This window comes from Phalaenopsis equestris, unplaced genomic scaffold, assembly GCF_001263595.1.
Source record: "Phalaenopsis equestris unplaced genomic scaffold, ASM126359v1 Scaffold000448, whole genome shotgun sequence".
In the NCBI taxonomy this organism is placed as follows: domain Eukaryota; kingdom Viridiplantae; phylum Streptophyta; class Magnoliopsida; order Asparagales; family Orchidaceae; genus Phalaenopsis; species Phalaenopsis equestris.
This window is the reverse complement of record NW_018164889.1, coordinates 110,805-131,678: the sequence shown is the minus strand read 5'-3', so window position 1 is coordinate 131,678 and position 20,874 is coordinate 110,805. Positions and strand designations below refer to the sequence as shown.

At 37.0% G+C, this 20,874-nt stretch overlaps 1 protein-coding gene across 1 annotated transcript in view; it reads right to left on the bottom strand.

Moving 5' to 3' along the window:
• The window catches only part of LOC110027791 (guanine nucleotide exchange factor SPIKE 1), a gene marked incomplete at its 3' end in the record, with an annotated part of 66,286 nt that extends 46,092 nt beyond the window's left edge, over positions 1–20,194 (bottom strand). The window contains 7 exon segments of the mRNA XM_020729356.1: positions 1,936–2,033; positions 2,125–2,180; positions 2,309–2,421; positions 2,969–3,093; positions 3,189–3,351; positions 8,111–8,197; positions 19,848–20,194. Coding sequence (XP_020585015.1) covers positions 1,936–2,033; positions 2,125–2,180; positions 2,309–2,421; positions 2,969–3,093; positions 3,189–3,351; positions 8,111–8,197; positions 19,848–19,850 — 645 coding nt within the window.
• Between the last annotated feature and the right edge of the window lie 680 nt (positions 20,195–20,874).

Sequence of the window (20,874 nt, the reverse complement as noted above, 5' to 3'; positions counted from 1 at the left end):
TAGGGAAACTCAAGTTCAGCTAGAGTAGCGCAATAGTATTAAAAATAAAATCTTTCCTTTATGATCCAAACAGACTTTTACAACTTATTTCTCTTTGTGTCATAGGACTTCAAACGTCAAATGTGTTAAATCATGATTCCTATAATTAAAGTAAAATGATGGTTTCGGCATCATATATGCCCAACACATACTGTGTCAACAAACCCACAAGAAGTGCTGAATGGCCGGATCAACACAATGACCTAAAGTGTTTGTTTGCCAGAAATAATGTTCAAAATGCATGAAGATTCTCCTGATGCCTGATTTAATCCGAACCGCAACAGAAAAAACATATATTATTACCGAAAACAAATAAGCCGTTACAATCAACACACTCGAAAAAGAAAATACAGCAACACGACACAAATAATCGAACAAGAGTAGGATCTCAGGGTGGTAGTGAAGATCGGCAGGAGTTTGGAAAGGTGGCAGAAGGGTAGAGGATGGGTTGAAAATGGGGAAACAACAACACAACAATGGTCCCTTTCTGTCCTGGGCGGCAACACACAGAAAAGAGCGGAAACAGCAAAAGAGAACAGTAAGACAAGCTGCAGCACATTGATGTTTGGGTGGCAGCAAAAAGGTAGAAGGGAGCAAGGAACAGCAGGTCAAACAGCAACAGTTTGCTGTTTGGGGGTAGCAGCAGCAAGGTAGAGGGGTCTTGGGTGGCTATGAGAGTTGCAAGCTGGTAGGAATGGCTGGGACAATAGGGTGACAGCAATAACAAGTGGTAGGGACGGCTGGTGTGATGGAACGGGTAAGAACAGCAATTACTTGCTGTCCGGGATGGTGGCAGCAAGCCGAAATGCGGATAGCAGCGGCTGGAAGATGGAAAAACTGCAGGTAAACAGCAGCAGGCAGCGGCTGCAATGAAGAGCAGCCGGAAGCGATGTGGGGAGGATGCGAAAGGAAATCGGGAATATAATCATCACCACAGGAGAAAGATACAGAGAAGCTCCACCCAATCACTTGGATACAACCTCGAAAGAAGAAACAGATGCCAACGGCTGTCATAAACAAAACACATGAAAAACTAACTTGCAAACCCTAATAAAACACATAAATAGGAAAGGACAAAAAGGAAATGAAGAATAATAGGAATTAAAACATAGGAAAAGAAAATGAGATTATTGCAGCCCGTCTCCCATAATAACAATTCTTGCGGTACTATAGCAACTACACTACCGCGGCAAGATCCCATGTCACTCCCTCAAAATGTTTTTTGCATCAAAAAATAACATTTTCTCACTAGTGTGGACCTTTGAATCGCGTCATTAAGCTAAATATATATAAAAAATTAGGGGCATTTACATATGTATATCTGTAGCACGCAGTTCTTATGTATTTACATGTCTCAGGCCTAAACTTTCATATTTAAATACAACACTCAACTCTTTAATATCACATAAAAAATAGAACTTTTATCACTTTTTAAAAGTGAAATATGCATTTTCATACATGGGTTTAAGGCACCAAAGTTCTATGTATGTAAATATGAAAGTTCAGGTGTGATACATGTAAATACAGAAGAAATGGGAACTTGGTATGCAAATTTCCCAAAAAATTAATATAATGAAACATGGGTAAGGGAAATAAGGGATCTAATACTCCCAGAAAGATGGAGAATAAACAGAACAAATGAAATGTGATTAACCAGGAGAGAATCTCTTGCCATATAGATTCAATCTTCCAATTCACAACCATGCAAGGTAAAGATCAATAAAATGGCACTATCTGGTAAATTTCCTTGAATCTTTTCTTTCAGTTTTTTTGTGTAAATTTTGATGCGAAAATCCATTCCCACAAGTTCTCGTCAATTTTCTCCAACCCAACAGGACAAAAAAATAAAAATTCAAAATCAAACAATACTAAATGGCATTCATAATCACTTCTTACCTCCTTCATTTCCGTTGGAATAACATCAAAATAGAAGTCCTCTGACAATTTCTCTCTCCTCTCTTTGTTGTATAAGCATATTGTCCCATAGAAAGGCTCTTAAAGACACACAATAGACACGTTGATTATATAAGCACTAAGATACTGAAGGGCTAAAAAATTGGAGAATACTAAAGAGAAAACATGCACCAGTTAATCCAGCTTGGAATGATAATGATAAAACTTTCACCGATATCTTCAATCCACTGCAATCAATGAATGTGAATATATAATTATGATGAAGGTTAACAAAAAGACAACAACAGATTAATCATTAAAAGCATGTAATTATGGAATTGAATTATCAAGATATTCAAAACAGCAGGTGGTTGACCTATCACGTTGAGTTTGTAATGGTTCAGGAGTTCTTTGCCCGAAAATTGATAATCTTTCATTTTCCCAGTCAAATGTGGGTTCATACGCTGGCAATGGAGAATCACCAAAATGCTGAAGCAGAAATGTTTATCAAGCAAAAGAAAATATTCAGCGATGCAACCAAAAACAGAAAAAGAAACAGAAAAGTGAGAATTTACATAAAAAAATATATGGATAACCCATCCCACAAGTAAACACTCAAGGTACTGAAACTACACACTGAATAGGACAACAAAACAGGCCAGAGAAGCCACACGGAATGCAACCCGTAATCAACATATAATACCAAGCCAGAAAAAATAATGGTATTTACATACATACCACCCAATTCTTATGTAGTTACATAACTAACACATAAATTATACTTTTTTACATATATACCAGCCAAATGTTTCATATCAAACAAGGAAAACCACCGTTTTAACTTTTAAAAAAAAGAAATGCACCTCTTCAAGCATAAACAACATGGCAAATATGTAAAAATTGAAGTCTAGGTGTTAGATAATACATAGGAATTAAGTGGTATGTACGTAAATCTGACAAAAGAATAAAGCTAGAACTTGGATTTTTTTTTTTTTTAAATCATTTGCAAGACCAGAAAATTCATTTCAAGTACCACCTTTGCATCTTTTAAATGTGATGAATAAGAGCAAGATTCTGAAATTGGTCTTCCCGAGGTGCTAGGGACATCATCATCAGTAAAATCATCAATCTCGGAATCCCTTGCACGAGTAAGTCGCATTTCTAAGACAAGAAAATGAACAACACGTCAACAAATATTATCATTTCAATTTAAACCCATTTTAAAAAAAAAGTAAAGTTCACCATTATTCAATCACCTGTTTCCATGTCAGTGTCAATGCCTTCATATATCTGATTTTGAAATGAAAACGACGAAACACAGTCATAACGTCCATATTTGTACTCATCTTTTATCCAATCTGCCTTGTAGCACTGTACCAATTCGTTTAAATGTGGCCACTGCTCCAAATTCTCATCAAGCTAGAAAAGGATGGCGAAAAGAATAAATATAAGCAAGAAGAAAGATAAAGGAATGGTCGCTACAGTTTTAGTGTTTAAGTTGTAGCGCATATTGGTTCGCCCTGCAGAGCCTGAAAAATTATAAGAAGTTGTTTGGAATAAACTTTATTTTTTAGTTTTATGTTATTTTTATTTATATTTTTATTTGAAACACAACATGCTTGGCATATTTAATTAAAGCATGACTTTTTTAAAAAAACTCAAAACACCTAAAAGTTATTTGAGTGCTCCTAAAATGAGATTAATTTGTTCATAGAAATAAAAAATAAAAATATGTAAAATAAACAAACATTTTCTAAAAAGAAAAGAAGATTAAAATAAAATTGTTAAAATAAACAAACATTTTCTAAAAAGAAAAGAAGAAGATTAAAATAAAATTGACCAAAAAGAAGCCCTAAGAGAATAAATAGTGCGGCATGTCAAGAGTGAAAATTGAGAAAACACAATTTTCAAAAGCAATATGACCAACACACATTTTAGAAACATAAATTATTACAACTAATAGAATGTGAGCATTCTAATCAAATGTTATACTAGAAAAATTATAATAAAGCTACTACAATAGCCAAGTTTCTTAAAAAAAAAAAAAACTTTATGATTTAATTTATCTACTACAATAGCCAAGTTTCTTAAAAAAAAAAAAAAAAACTTTATGATTTAATTTATCATCTCAACCCCCACCTCCAGGCAGCTTCAACGATTTGAATACCAAGTTGGATCTTTAAAATATGATACCAAAATCAACCCAAACCGCTGTAGAGATAGAAATATTATTGTTTAATTCAAATGGGGTTACAAAAACGACAGTTCAAAAAAAAAAGTGATAACAAACATAAAACGACACAAGCAAACACCGCTAAAGCATATCCCAAGGTCGTTGAGGTCGGATAGGTGGATCGGGATGGTCGGCGGGGGTTCCGGCAGCAAAAGAATGTTGATAGTAGCGATGGGGAAGTGTAGAAATGCGAGGAAAACAAGTATGGAGGCCGTCATGGGTGATGGTAGCAAGGAGTGGGGGTGGACAGTGATGGGACAGTATAAGGTAGGTGATCCCTGGCTAACCTGGACAGCAGCGCCACAGTGGGAAAGCTGAGACAGCAGGGAGGTGTGGTTTGGGTGGCAGCAAAGTTGGAAGGAGGTGGGAGGCAACTTGGAAGCTAAGGCGGCAGAAAACAATTAACAGAAGGTTATTTTGGTCGGTTGCAGTGATATACAGCAACCGAGAGCGACGGAGGAGGATGTGGAAAAAAATTGGAAGAAAATAATCACGACATTGGGAAAGAGATAGCCAGAACATCATACAATCCTTCGGATATAGCTCTCAAAATGAAAAAAGGACGTCGACAGCTGTCCTGACAGAAATTTGAAATAAAACTCGCCTAATTCTAACCCTAAGAAAGCAAACAACATATTATTAATAAGTAATGGTAGTTAGAATAGAAAGGAGTTAAAATATAAAAAAATAGAAAAAAAGGGATCAAATAGAAAAAAGTGTATGTGGTATTGTAGCTGCTACAGTACCACGACACAAGCTCCAGCGTCAAACTCTGAGGATTGAGGTAGCTTCAACTTCATTCGTTAAAGCTTCTGGTTCCTTGTAGCACGGAGTTAAGTCTGCCACATTGATGGTAGCATAGATATTGCAATACCTTAGGAGGTTGATCAAGTAGATATTGTCATTCCATAACATATTTTGAAAGAATAAATAAGCATCCTCCCTTTTCACATCATAAGTTGGATTTGCATATATATATAGGTTCCCATAATGTAACTTTTGAGCCCTTCAGTCTAAAACATTATTCTTCCACTTCTCGTACTAGGCGGAATGTAAGTAATAAACTAGTATGTGATCAGAAGTCAACTCTGACGTGAAATCTGTGAGAGGCTACACCACTCTCACTAGCAACCACTCAAGAGAGCCCTCTTCTTCTACACTGAAAGGACCTGGATCCTATTAAAAAATTTCCATCCCCACCAAGGTCCTACAACAAACTTCTAGGATAGGGTTCATCTCTCCTATCTGGACATCTGATGATGGATAACATGTTGAACAAAATCTAATAAATAAATAACTCCATGTAATCTTCCAGACGTGGCACAAAAGGGTCTCATCTCTAACATAATGGACCTCCCTCAGTAGGAGCAACTCGTATGAGTATGGATCTAAAAGAACTGAATCTCTTATCTGGGTTTGTCATGTGTCAGATATCGGCTCTAGGGGAGTAAATGAGTCGAACACGAGCGAGTCTAGGCTCAACTCGTTTTCGGCTTATCAAAAAATATCATTGTTTGTGTTTAGCTCGTTTATATTTCGAACACAAAAAATGTGCTCGTGTTCAAACTGTTTCCTTAGCGAGTCTAATACGAGCTGTTCGTGAACAAATAGTCGTTTTAATAACCCATGTTAAGAGCCGTGACAAGATATAAATCTTATTATTTATATTAGAATATCATTTAAATATAATTGTACATATTGTTATTCTATGTTTTTAATTAATACTTTTAATTCATTATAAATCTTTGTAGTTTTGTCGTCAATTAATTTTTTTTTAAAAATATTATTCATCAATTACATTATATATATAATTGATGACAAGTATTTCGAGCCAAAATGAGTTGAACACGAACAAAGATTTGTTTGTTCGTGTTCGGCTTGTTTAAATATGGAGCGCAAAAAAAATTATTCATGTTCAACTCGTGAGCTTCTTAATGAGTCGACACGAACTGTTCGCAGACAACAAGCCATTTTGACAGTGCTAATTGGATCGCAAAACTCATGGCCTCTTTGGACATCCAAGACTAATTTTGTTGATGCTCCCCTCAATGACTGCAAAATGCTGGCTCGAGGCACCATAATCTCGTACTCTATCTAAATGCCCATTACATCAGTCACTGCCTTCTAGAACAGTTACCGTTACCTCAACTAGAATCTCTATCTTGAGGTCAACTGGAATCGATGGTGTCTCTTCCTCGTTGGCTAAAAATTGAGAATCTTCTCTGAAGTCTGCATCTCAGCATAATCGCTTACCTCTTTAACTGAAAGCTGGCTCTTCTACTTTGAGTCATCACCGTCTTCAGTTTCTACTATAACATTACCCAATTGTTGAAGAATGTCTTGCTCCATGAAACAGATCACCCCCTCGGTTGAGCAGTTTGATTCAACATACCCAAATCCATAGCACTCGCAATACTTCCTAGTTGAAACAGATTTAAGAATACGTTTTAGTTCCACGTGTTATCCACTCTAACTCAGCTTTTGCTCTAACGAGGTCAGCTAATCTAGTTGTAAAATCCTAAGGTTGAGCGTTGCGAGTAAGACGTGGTGGTTATCCGGTGAAGTGATCTCTTCACTTCTGAAGTTAGTATGCGCAGGATCTCTAGGTTCATCTTCAGATTCTCCTGTTCTCCACATGCTGGCTCTTCTCTCGGAGTCCTTTTATATTGGATTCCAAAAAGTCGTGGTCGGTCTTCTGCATCACTAAAGTCCTCCCTCTAGAAGGGATTTAGATCTTCGTCTCTTGCTCTCCCTCAATTCTCCAGATCCCAGTCGAGGGTAATCTCCCCCGGGTTACATCCTCAATATTTGCAAGCCTCCGTTGAAGTTAACGGATCTCTCGATGTATCTCCTCTCAGGTGGGCTCGGGCATATATCACCTTGGTGATATGGCTAGGTTTAAGGTTGCGAGTGAAAGAGGGTTTAGAAGCTCATCGAATGTTTAGGAAAACTAATTTGGGGTTGCTGATTTTGAAAATCAGCAAGAGAAAATTAAAGTTTAAGGTTTAGGTGGCAGCGAGGGGGAAGTGTAGAAAAATAGAAACAACAAGCATAAATGTGGTCCTGGGTGATGGCAGCGAGGAGTGGGGGTGGATAGCTATGGCACAGCAGGAAGGAGGTGTTCCCTGGCTGTCCTGGGAGTCAGTGGCAGAGGGAAGGCTGAGATAGCAAAGAGAATGTGCAATTTGGGCGGCAACAAAGCTGGAAGGAAGTGGGAAGCGACTAGGAAGTTAAGGCGATAGAAAACAGCTAACGAAGGCTGTTGTAGTTGGTTGCAGCGATATACAACAACGGTAACGAAGTTAAGGCGATAGAAAACAGCTAACGAAGGCTGTGAGTACAACAACGGTAACAATACAACAACGGTAACGGTGGGGGAGGATGTGGAAGGAGATGGGAGAAAGAATCGCCACAGAAGATGGATATAGCCGGAGCAACAAAATATAATGTGTAAAGGGCCGTTAGGAACAGTAACAGCCACTAATATAAACAAATAGGTGCAACAAGGAAAAAACGCATACAAACAAGTTATGCATAATTAAGAAAGTAATTAGTAAGACTGACCAAAAAGATTGAATAAATTATGCGAACACCTAATGCTTTATCATATTGAGAACTGTTGTTGCCAAAAAAAAAAAGTACAAAAAAAGCTTTGTACATCATTTTCCCTCCTACATTACAAAGTGCTAGAGAACTAATGGAATAAATTATTATAAAGCACCATGAACACAAGCCCACAATAGGATTGAGCTAGAAAATATTAATAATTAAGCAATCTCAACTATTCTTTGAGCAATCCCAACTCAGTTCATTCAACTGATCACAACTAATATGGACCATGAACTTGTCATAGCAACTTTATATATGGCATGGAATTAGAGTAATTTAATGAAAATAATTTTCCTAAAAAGATTCTCGCAAACATTTAAAAAAAATGTAACAAACCCATGGATATTGCTCCAAATTGGTAGCCCATGACTTGCGCTGTATCTTCTTAAATCGTTGAGCATCATATGGGATATCCTCCAATGCCTACATCAACATTCAATAAGTTAACATCGTATTAAGAAAAAGAGATAGAAGTAAAATAGCTCAACTTACGGAAAGAAAAAATCAATACAAACAGTCACAATGCAGGATGACGAACAGTAAGCATTGAGGAAGGAAGAGAAGAGGAGGAGAGTGAGAAGGTATCTGCTACTGACCTTTGGCTTAGCTAGAGTGGGGATGAGGTGTGAAAGAGAAGGAAGCAGAGCAAAAGGTGGAAGAGGAGTTGGATGAATTACGGGACCAACCTCTTTAAATTAAATGCATAGATAATTTGATCAACAAAGCAAGGGATATCTGCCCATCTATTGCACTCGTACAAAAAAATGATATACAGCTGATAGTATTTAACAAAACCACAAAAAATTAAGAAGAATCTTATGAGAGATATCATAGATCCATCAAGAAAGACGCAAAAACCCATGGATCCATGTTTGCAATAATCCCTTTTGCTTGATTGATGAATAGTAATTGTCCTCCAAGACTTGTATGTTACTAGTAGTTGAAAAGTCCTAAGAAGAGTTGAGTATGGACAATGAAAGCATTGTGTGATTCCAACAATTGAATACCCCATCTTAGCTAAATAGTGAAGTGAGAAATCTTTTACTACATTGAAAGCCTTAGTTCTTGAAAGTTCTCTACAATGAGGGTACATTCGGGGCGGCGATGCAGTGTTAGCACCACACAGCAATTTTTCCAGTCAGGCGTCTGCATTATCAGAAAGCTACAGCTAAAAGCTGCATTTTTCCACCAAATCTGACTATCTGTGTTAGCTACTAAAAAGCTGCAGTTTGACATTTTCAAAAAAAAAAAAAAAAAAAATTTGGTAATAGCCATTGCAACTTTTTGAACAACAACTTCACAGTTGTTTCTTCAAACAACAACAACTGCCCCAAAAGGATCCTAACTTTTATTTTTTAATTTTAAAATACATTGATTTTGCATATCTCTTAAAAAGGAAATGACTTTAGCGTCATTTAAAAATCTATAGAATTGATTTTTGTGTCATACAAAACGTGTAATCAATACTACCCTACAACAATCTTCATGTATATAAAGATGAGGGAAAAATCATCCAACCAACCGATACAAGCACTCATATACGTCATTGGAAAAAATAAATTTTTGATATTATAGATTAATTCAGAACTTACATATTTTTCAACGAACTAGAACAGAGTTCCATAAATAGTACGTGAGATCTCGCTTCATATGATCAAATAAGACCATCAATATATATGATTGTGGCCTCTCTTAAACCTGAACGAAGGCATTGCAATAAAAAATGAACGATTTCTCGAAATGCTCCCTCATATTACATGACTAGTCAAGGCTATATAACACAGACAAACTTTCCACTCCAACACGCCTTAGAAGTGGGGGCAACAATAAATAAGATCCCAAAGTTCTAATATAAAATATTTGAAATTTTCAGTAAATTTAAACAATCCATTAAAATTTGTAATACTTGCACGCAGTATCTGATAATTACCTGACAAGTAATTTATAACAACTAGGAAAAGTATATGATATTGGATATGCCTAATTTCAAAGAAAAATCTACAAGACGTTACATATAATTGAATACAAAATTACAGAGGTCGTTTATGTGGAAATTTATTTCACAACTACGCAAAGATATATAAATCCTTTTATCATGATAAAGATATTAATTGTTTAGATATATTTATTATTTCATTGATGTAATTTATAAAACCTCTAAATTTACATCCATTGTGAATGATGTCATGAATGTTATAAATGCTTCTAACATCAAATCTTTGTTATAAATGCTATGTTGTAAACCAATAATACTTTAATCGATTATCATATATGTTGAGTTATATCACTTAGAATACACTATTGTGTTAAGGTCATTGCGTTATGTCACAGCTATTGCAATTGTACTCTCTATCGCATCAACATGCATTATAAGTCATCATCAAACTACAAGTGAACAACCTTTGAACGTTGATCAACACATTTCGATCCATCTTCAATCAAGACTTGAATAATTTTTAAATCACCATTGAATTATGATCGCACCATCTTTAACCATGATTAAACCACCTTCAGAACACAATCGAACCATTTTCAAACAATAATTGAATAATGATCAAACAATCTTTACACCATGATCGAAATATGTTTGAATCATCTTCAAACCACAATCCAACCATATTTTGACGACAATCATATAATGATCAAAGTATCAAACCATCTTCGTTTTATGACTACATTTTTACCATAATCAAATCATTTTCAAATTATGATCCAACCAACTTTCAACTACAATCAAATAATGAACAACCATAATCAAATTATGATCGCTAAAACTTCAAATCATGGTCAAACCATCTTCAAATCATTTTCAAACAACAATCCACCAATTTTAAAATAAAATATCTTCAAAAATGATCCAAACATTTTCAAACCACAATTGAGCAATAATCTAATCATCTTCAAACCTATTCCGTATAGTTCAATTTCAAAAAGTAATGTGAATACAGAAGATAATCCCTTATTAAAAGTATTTTGGCCCCAATAAAAATATCTGGAACATTTTACTAAGAAAACAAACAACAAACATATTTCTTTAATTTTCTCTATTATTGGGCAATATAAAATTATTAAAACGTGTGAATGCTTTAGATATTTCGGGTTCATTGTTCAAATTGATGGTGATATAGAATTCAAGTTGGTTGGTTGAAGTGGAGGAATGCTTGAGGCATATTGTGTGATAGAAAAGTAACGCTTAGACTTAAAAGAAAATTTTATAAGATGGTGGTGAGACTTGCAATGCTCTATGGCGCAGAATGTTAGCCTTTTAAAAGAGAAGCATAAAACAAAGTTAAGTGTTGCCGAGATGAGAATGCTTAGGTGGATGAGTGGCTTGACACTTAGAGACAAAATGCGAAACGAATATATCCGTGATAGAGTTGGTGTAGCTCCAGTGGCGGACGAAATTAGAGAGAGTCATCTTAGATGGTTTGTTTAAATTAAACGTCGACCATCTGATGATCCGGTTAGGAGAGTAGATGTTTTACATTCTACTTATGTTAAGAAAGACTGAAATAGACCTAGAAAGACTTGGGTATATTGTACAAAAAAAGATCTTAATTTATTAGATTTAAATGAAGATATGACACTCAATAGGACGCAATAGAGAAAAAAAATTCATGTAGCCGACCCCACTTAGAGGGATAAAGGCATGTTATTGTTATTATTGTTGGGCAATATAAAATCAAAATCCCCTTCTTGCCTTCATTCATTTAAGTCGTTATCTATCATGATTATGTCATCAATATAAACTTATAGTGTGGAGACTCCAATTGAAGTCTTAATTTTCACAAATTATGTATGGCCACCTTAACTTTTTCACCTAAAGTTGGCCATTAGCTTAATTTATCCTCTAAACCATGCCCTTCAATAAGGCTTCAATCCATACACAATCTTTTATAGTTTGCAAACATTTTATTATGAATTTGAGCTAGATCAAGATGGGACCTATATGTACATTTCTTTCTCTAGATCACTGCATAAAAAAAATTCCTCACATCAAATTGTTGTATCTTCCAATTCTCATTAGCAAATGCTAATAAAAGAACCCAAACAATGGTGAATTTAACAATGAAAGCAAAACATTTCAAGATAATCAATCCCATATATTTGAGTGCAACATTTAGCCACTAATCTACTTTGCAACACTACAATGAACCTTTGAATTTGTATTTTACAATAAAAACTCTTTTATGTTATACTGATTTCTTTTATTTAAGTGATGACGCTAAACCCATAGCCTTGTTCTTTTAATGGGCTTTAATTTCTTTTGACATAAAATTTCCAATTTGCATTATTCAGTGTTTAAAGACAATTTGAAATATACAAGTGGGATGAAGGCTAGTAAGGATAATGACTATTAAAAAATTATATAATAAAAACAAATGTAACAAATGTTTAGTGGAAACTCTTGTACCTCATTTATAGAGCTAGTGGTTCCCAATACAAATTCAATAATGAGTTAATTCGATTAATTAGGCTTGCATATATTGAGTGATGTGGGTGCGAAGAGCCTTGCGTGGACGAGACGCAGGTGCGATAAGGCTCTCGTACGAGTTGAAGCAACGGACCAGCCCCAACTGGTCCAATTGGAAACAGGTCCAGGGGGTTCTCGAGCCGAGCAGCCCGAGCGAGCCTCCTGACAAGGCAAGCAGCCTACAGCTCCTCTGTCAGCCTTCCAGTTCTGCTTCTTCTTCGTATGGAAGGATTTTAATAGCTATTTTTGGATTTTCTAACCCCCCATCTCCTCCTTTTGTGTAATAAGTTTCCTTCTTTAGTTCTTTCCTTTCCTTCATCAATGGGAGTCTATATATTACTGTTTTCAAAGAGTTAGGGTAGTTTTAGTTGTGCGTTGATTTCAGATTTCATGTGTGGAATCGTTTTCACTGTTCTAGGGCTATATTTGACAAGGTGGTGGTAGTCCATCTGTATCCTACTCCGAGATAGTGATTGTATCTCCCATTTTATCTTCTCTACTCCATCTCCTCCACTTCCCTTAGCCGTCAGCTATCCCCAACCATTTCCCACCGCGCTGTCGATCTTGTTTTTGCTGCAGTAACTTGCTGCCCAACTATTTCCACTCCACATTTCCTAGCAGTCAGCCATCCCAACTGATGTCCCGCTGCTCCCAGCTGCTACCCCACCTTCCCACCAACCTCCACTGCCCTTGGGAAACAATCTCCAAGTGTTCGTTTGTGTAGTTTGTGTATTGTTGATGTTATTTTCAGTTTGTGTTTTGTAACCCTCTTTTTCTACTAATAAAAGTTGTTTTTATGATTTGGGTTTTCTCCTCTAGTATCATTTTGTATCAGAGCCCAACCCTAATCATATTCTAGGGTTCCCTAACATCCGTCATAAACCAAAACTTTCTTTCCTACCACCAGATATCATTTCCACAACCCAAACCCTAACCCCAACAAAAATGTTTTTTCTTATTCCTAAACCTTAGTCATGTCACTAATGAGATACATGCCCAAGCCTACGCGGGAGGAGATACGGCGAGAGATCTACTGGCTTCAGCGGTGGATGACGGACATTGAAAATGAAATTCAATGGGAGGCTACCCTCGACCGTGATCTGAAAGGTCGAAGGGAGGAACGAGGAAATATGAAGTGGAAAACACAGTGTCAGTTCCTACCAACTTACTACCACCAAAAGTTGCAAACTCTAGCTTCTGACGCGGAGAGACTAAAGCACCGAGCGAAAGCGCCCCCCCCCCCCTCCCCACACGGCTACTAGCTAGCGAAATTAATCCACAAATCTTTCACAGTCAAATAATGTGGCAAGTGCTACGGATTTGGACATGTTGAGGTAAAATGCACAACCACGGGTGTGATCTACTTCACCAAGTAGGGCGTTTTCAAAAGGTTGGGTAAAGACATAGTAGACGTTGAAGACGGTGAGGACAAAAACAAGAAGTGTCAGCTTCCAATTAAAAGATATGAACACCTATCAAAAAGAAGATACAGACTTCATAGAAGATTCTCATTTTTCAGTCAACGTTGCTTTAGAAGGTAGTAAGTCTAAGATAATAGGATGCCCAACAGAGCCTGCGATTATGGTGGTTCAAGCCAGTATTTTGCACTTTGAGAGAAACATCAGCATGACCAACCTTGGATGTCTAGAAGTGTTATGAGTTTGAGGAGCCAGCATCACATACAAGGTTACCACAGATAAGGGAAATGCAGATATTTCAGATTTATATACCCCCTCCTAAGTTACCCATAAGAAGGTAGATCCAGCATATCCGAAGAGGAGTCATTTTGGGTCATGTCGAGAATATCACGTAGAGTTATTCAAAGATTATTTCCTATACCGCATAGTACCCCTCATCAGATGACCAGATAGGAGAGATGAACCACAGCTTTGTAATGGGCTCAAGAAGCTAGATGGGGAAAAGAATTCTTCAATAGGAAACAGATCCTGTCACAGAAGATGTCTCACCTGAGTTAGTGCTAATGAGAGGGTTGCAGTATGTCGTAGATTTCACCCTAGATTTGACTTTTTCTTACATACTAGTTCATCAGATGCACTCAACCAAATATAAGGAGTGGAAGAAGTGGGTTACAACTGAATTGGCTCGATACCTGAGTCGTGAGAATACTAGTCTCAGGGCGTGCCAAAGATGGGCAAATGTGTATTTTACCAGAATGTACTTTGGAACGACAATGCCTATTGGCTCGACCTACTAGAAGTACAGTTGACGATCCGTCCATCCTAAAAGATTACAGCAGCTCCCTCTCCATCGTGTGCCGACAGAAGTTTCGATTAAGTTCCCCCAAACCCAGGAGAGTGATGTGGGTGCAATGCGTGGATGTAAAGCGAGTGCGAGAAGGCTTTATGTGAGCGGGAGCAACGAACCTGCCCTAACCGGTCTAGACGGTTCTCGAGCCAAGTGGCCCGACAAGCCTCATGACAAGGTGAGCGGCCTCACGCACCTTTGTTCGCCTTCCACTTATGCTTCTTCTTTGTATGGAAGTATTAAATTGCTATTTATGGATTTTCTTACCTCCTCACTTCACCTTTTGTGTAGGAAGTTCTTTCTTTAGTTCATTCCCTTCATCAATGGGAGTCAATATATTGTTGTTTTCACAAAGTTAGGGCAATTTTTGCCATGCGTTGATTTCAGATTCTCTGTGTGGGATCCTCTTCCATGTTCTAGGGCTGTATCCGAGGAGGTGGTGATGCTTCGGCTATATCCTACTCCGAGGTGGTGAATGTATCTCACATTTTATCTTCCCTACTCCGTCTCCTCCACTTCCCTTAGCCACCGGCTATCCCCAACCGCTTCCCACTCCACTTTTCCTAGCAACCAGCCATCCCAACCGCTGTCCCGCTACTCCCAATTACTACCACACCTTCACAACAACCTCCACCCTGTTAAAAAAAGTTGTTTTGTGGTTTGGGCTTTCTCCTCCGGTATCACTGAGATTTCTTTCTCCCTTAATAACTGAAATGGTGGAGTAAAAGATAGTTTTGGTATAGCCACAATTTCTGCAGGAGTAATTGGCTTTAGAATAAAAAGAGATAACGAAGAGCAATCTAGAAGCAAAAATTTATTAGTGAACAGAATTTCTTCTTTCCGGTAAACAATAATATAATAGTAATTAAGACCATCGAAAGTAACATCAGTAGCCACATACACCTTACTTATGTGGGAGAAGACATTTGTACTCTTTTTCTACAAAAGAATAGCCAATCAACGCTCAATGTTACTCTTAGATCAAATTTTTGTTGAGAATATCGGTGGAGCCTGGCTCACTATTTTCAATTAGAAGTCTCGGCAAATATGGAAGTCACTTAATAAGCTTTTAATTAAGTTCCTTTTGTGTTTATCTTTCCTTAATGATGTTTATCCCGCTTCTCTCCTTTTCTGAATCCCGCCCCTTCTCCTATTGAGATTCGCAAATTAAAGCTTCCTTAAATGAGTCTTGCGTTGGTGATTTACAAGGAAGGCTTTGAGTTAATTATTCTTGAGTGGCTCTACTCCATGCGATAAAAGGGGGTATACTGTTTACGGGAAACAAAAAACTCGCAAGATTCGGCTCTCCCTGGCTTTGTTATTCGATTAACTTTGTCGAGATTCATTGCCCACAACGTCATCAAGAAAAGAACTACTGCAGATCTCATGACAGTTTTATCAACTATGTATGAAAAGTCATCTGTGAATAACAATGTGCACTTGATGAAAAAGTTATTCAACTTGAAGATGGCGGAGGATACATCTATTACACAGCATGTGATGAAAAAGTTATTCAACTTGAAGATGGTGGAGGGTACATCTATTACACAGCATGTGAATGATTTCAATACTATCACAAATCAATTATCGTCTGTTGAAATTGAATTTGATGATGAGATACATGCATTGATATTGTTGGCTTCATTGTCAAATAGCTGAGAAGCCATGAGAATGACAGTTAGCAATTTTGCGGGTAAATATAAGTTGAAATATGAAGATATTCTTGATTTAATTTTGGAAGAAGAGGTGTGCGGGAATGATTCTGGCAAGACCTCGGGTTCGAGTTCATCAATGAATGTTAATTCTAAAAGGAAATCGCAGAACAGGGACTCAAACAGAATAAGATCAAAATCAAAGCATAGAGGCAATGGCAAGTCAAAGTCTGGTGAGCAGGAAATGTGTTGGAATTGTGGTAAAACTGGACACATAAAAAAGAACTGCAAAAATCAAAATAAGATGGAGATTGATAGTGTTAATGTTGTAACTGAAAAAGTACATGATGCACCATTGGTGACAGTTCACAGTTCGGTTAATGAATGGAAATTGGAATAAGGGACTTTTTTCCATACATCTTCCCACCGAAAATTAATGCAAAACTATATTGCAGGTGACATTAGAAAGGTATATCTAACTGATGGAGAAGCTCTGAACGTGATGGAGATGAGAGACATTGATATTGTACTCTCTAACAAGAGCAAATGAAATTTGCAAAAGGTCAGACACATTCCAGAGTTGAAGAAAAATCTTATTTATGTTGGGCAGCTCGATGAGGGTGGTTCGATAACACCTGAAAGGTTACCAAGGAGCATTAGTACTGGCTCGGAGTAAGAAAACTGATTCACAGGTTTACTCAATATTGTTCCTACTACAGTTGCAGAGATGATGTGTAATGAAAGGTTACCAAGGAGCATTAGTACTGGCTCGGACTAAGAAAACTGATTCACAGGTTTACTCAATACTGTTGCTACTACAGTTGCAGAGAACATGACAGATTTATGACATTGCAGGTTTGATCACATGAATCAGAGGGGAATGAAAAAACCTCAGTTCAGAGGCAATCTACTAGAGTTGAAGTCAGTTAATCTCAACATGTGTAGGAGTTGCATTATAAAGAAACAGAAAAAAGAACAATTTTTTGAAAAGTGATAGAGCGCCAAAGGCAGAAAAACAGGATCTTGAACACACAGATGTGTGGGGACCTTCTCCAGTAGCATCTCTTAGAGGCTCTCGTTACTGTGTCACATTCATGATGGCCACGGTAAAAAGGTAAAGTTTGTTGATCTACCAGAAGTCACAATGCAGGGAAGTGGTGGAAGTGATGAGGAGAGTGGCTCATGGGCACCTATTCTTATTGTTTCGCAGTCAGCTTCAGAACCGTCCACTCCTAAGCTACAGTTCACGGGTTAGTCAGGAATAGGCGGTCTCCTCGGCATTACACACCGATATTGAACTACATTCTGCTGACAGATAGTGGAGAACCGCAAAGCTATGAAAATACATTGCAAGATGTAAATTCGAGAAGTGAAAGCTAATCAGTAAAAAGAATAATTTGAAGTTGTGCTCGACTTCAATTGATTTTCTAGCTTGAAAACAGAGGTCTTAAATTGCAAAGGTGGAGGATATCACGTTTGAGGAAAGGAACGTATAGCTTGTGTCTCAGTCTTCAAGTGGGAGAATTGTTAAAAATATCAGTGGAGCATGGTCCACTATTTTCAATTAGAAGTCTCGACAAATATGGAAGTCACTTAATATGCTTTTAATTAAGTTCCTTTTGTGTTTATATTTCCTTAATGACGTTTAGCTCGCTTCTCTCCTTTTCTGGATCTCGCCCCGTCTCCTATTGAGATTCGCAAATTAAAGCTTCCATAAATGGGCGTTGCGTTGCGTTAATTCTTCTTGAGTGGCTCTACTCCTTCATACAATAAAAGGGGTCTACTGTTTACAGGAAACAAAAAACTCGCAAGGTTTGGCTCTCCCTGGCTTTGTTCTTCGGCTATAGCCCACGATAGAGAAAGGAGAAGGGGAATCGCAAAGGCTGGCTGCTCCCCTTGTGCTCTTCTACTTGTGTGGCTCACGGGTAGAGGTAGAGAGAGAAGTTGAGGAGAGGAAAGAAGAGAAAGTTTTTCTTGTAAAAGTCGAAGCTATCGATGGTGTGTAATCCTCAAAATAATAAAATCTTCTGCAACTCCGTGGACATAGGCAATTTGTCGAACCACGTAAATTTATGTGTCCCGCTGTTTTTCCTGTTTTGTGAATTTCTCGCTCCAATTTTTCTCTTTTGTCGTCGTTTTTTTCACAACAATTTCCTATATTTTAGAGATATGTAATAACAATAGCAACATTTCAAAAATCTTGGAAATAAGATTTTGAGATATTGAAGTGCGAAGAATGTAGTTAGAACTTGTGCAGGACTCCTGAATTCAAGAATCGAAGTAGGTAAATAATTTATAATGTGAGCAGCCATTAAAATAGCCTTCGCAATATTTCTTTGAATATTTTTGTTTGAGAAAAGTGCTCATATGATAGCAAGTAAATGGTCATTCATTCATTCAACCATTCCATTTTATTGAGTATACATAAAAGAGAAACAAATGCAAAAAAAAATTTCTTGAAACCATGAGAATAAAAAAAGGTTAAAAAATCATTGGCATTAGCAGTTCTAACTCACTATTGAAAAGGTGGAAAAAAAATAGTTTTTGCATCATATTGGCTTTTAGTAAAAAAACTATAACACATGGTTGCAATCATCAATACGGAATGCAAACCTCTAAGATATCAGATGTAGATGATGGTCCCAAAATGTTGCTATGAATGAAATAAAATAGACTTTGAGTTCGAATTATTGAAAAGCTAGTACTTTTATATTTTACTAGCTCATAAATATCATAAACAAATTGTTCAAAATTAAATTTTTTATACAATAAGAAAATAAAATTTAAGAACAATAAAGGATCGATGGCCAAAAAAATAAGTTTTGAAGCCATATCTCTTATTAATTTAATACTTTGGATGAGGAAAGAAAAAAAAATGGATTAGGTGGATTGTCCTTACGCATTGTATTTGACAAAGTGACAAAGATCATTCTTTAACAAATCAAATCATTTTCCTCGTTCTTGCTTGACACCATTCTAAGGTTCTTAGACGGTGTTTAAGGATCGGATTTTGCAGGGAGGTGGTTGTGGAATAGCAAGTAAGAGGTAATACGCGAGGTTGACGGAGTTTGGAAGGGTATAGAAGAAGTTTGGTGGCAGTTCGGGCTGAAAACAGTGGAAAAAACCACGAAACAACGGTCCATTTCTTTAGCAAACATGAAAACATGGAATGATAATCACAAATATCTATCCAGATAAAACGAAAGCCTCCAAATACGTATAGAAAGCGGGAAACTGAAACAAAGTTGTTTCCAATTCTAAATTATCTAGATTGAGGCCTGCTGAAGTCATAAATCAAGAATAAAGCTTGAAGCTTTAGAACATTTCACCATGCCCAATTTCTAGAAAGAGAAGATGTTTCCATTTTGCATCAACGACAAAAAACGCTCAGAACCAAAACGGCCAAAGCAGGCACTTAAGAAAATTTCACACTTGTTGCACTAAACTTGAATGGTGCAGGGGAAACGAAACAACAGCGCCTATATCCTATTCTCAACGCAAACACCTAACCCATCAACATGGCTCGCTGGACCATTCACATTGCCCAACCAGGCCAAAAGCAAAACTCAAACATTCTTCAGTGAATCCAAAAAGTTAAAACACGGCCGAATCGCTTCTCTACTTCCGCCAACTGAAAATAAGTTAGTAAAAAGTCTTAGCAATGAAGAACAAAAGCATATACCATGGCAGAGCGAGAATCAGCAGAGATGACTCGAGCGAGAAGACGAATGGACCAGCGAAAACAGCAGATCCAGAGTTGTATCACAGCATAAAAAGCCCTAAAACCCAGCGATCTCTCCCATCCATAGTTGATTGGAGGAAGAGTGGACCAAAAAAACGCAAGCAAACAAAGATTCCCCCTTCCCCTCCGCCCTCGCTGCCTCTCACGGCAAGCAGACACGATAAATGATAAAAGAGCAAGCTGCGCTAGTGTGATTAGAAGTTTGTAGGCGGGCTTCAAAAAGAACTCTCTTGTCTCTCTCTCTCTCGCTGTCCCTATAGCTCAGCTTCAGCTGCTCTCTCTCTTTCCTCTACAATAATTCTTCAGTTTTATTTTTTTGCCCTCATTATGGATATTTTGTTAATTATTTTTTATCATGTAAAATCATCGCATAATTGAGCAGCTGCTTTTCTCCTGGACACTATTTTTCTCTCGCCAGTAGTATGCTCTCCAATTGAATAACGTCTCCGAATACAAAGGTAGAGAGTTAGTATCCGATCTTCTAGGGTTTTTCTATGAGATTCTATACTTAGGTCTAATCAAACAATAAAAAAATTAAAATTAAATCCAACCGTCCATTAAATCAAATTATTGCATCTATACTCACACAAAAAAAAATAAAAATTTAATTGCTTTATTTGCGATAGGCATAACTAGCTGGTCCAATGCAATTTGATTAATTTCACAAAAGATTAATGAGATGAAAATTTAGATTTTATATGTCAATATGCTCCTTTGGAACTAATTTGAAATAAATTCATTATTTGAATTTACTTTAAGTGGTTTATTTTAATTTATTTGTTTTAAATGAATATATTTCAAATAAAATTTCATATGCCAATTTGTTTAAACTTCAAATATAATCGGATACATTGGGCCCATTACACGGCTTAATTTCACTATAGGATATATCAAGTGAAAGGAGATTTCATAGGCCAGTCTGTTTCTATGGAACTTAGGTCTGTTTGGGGCAGCCACCGCCTATTAA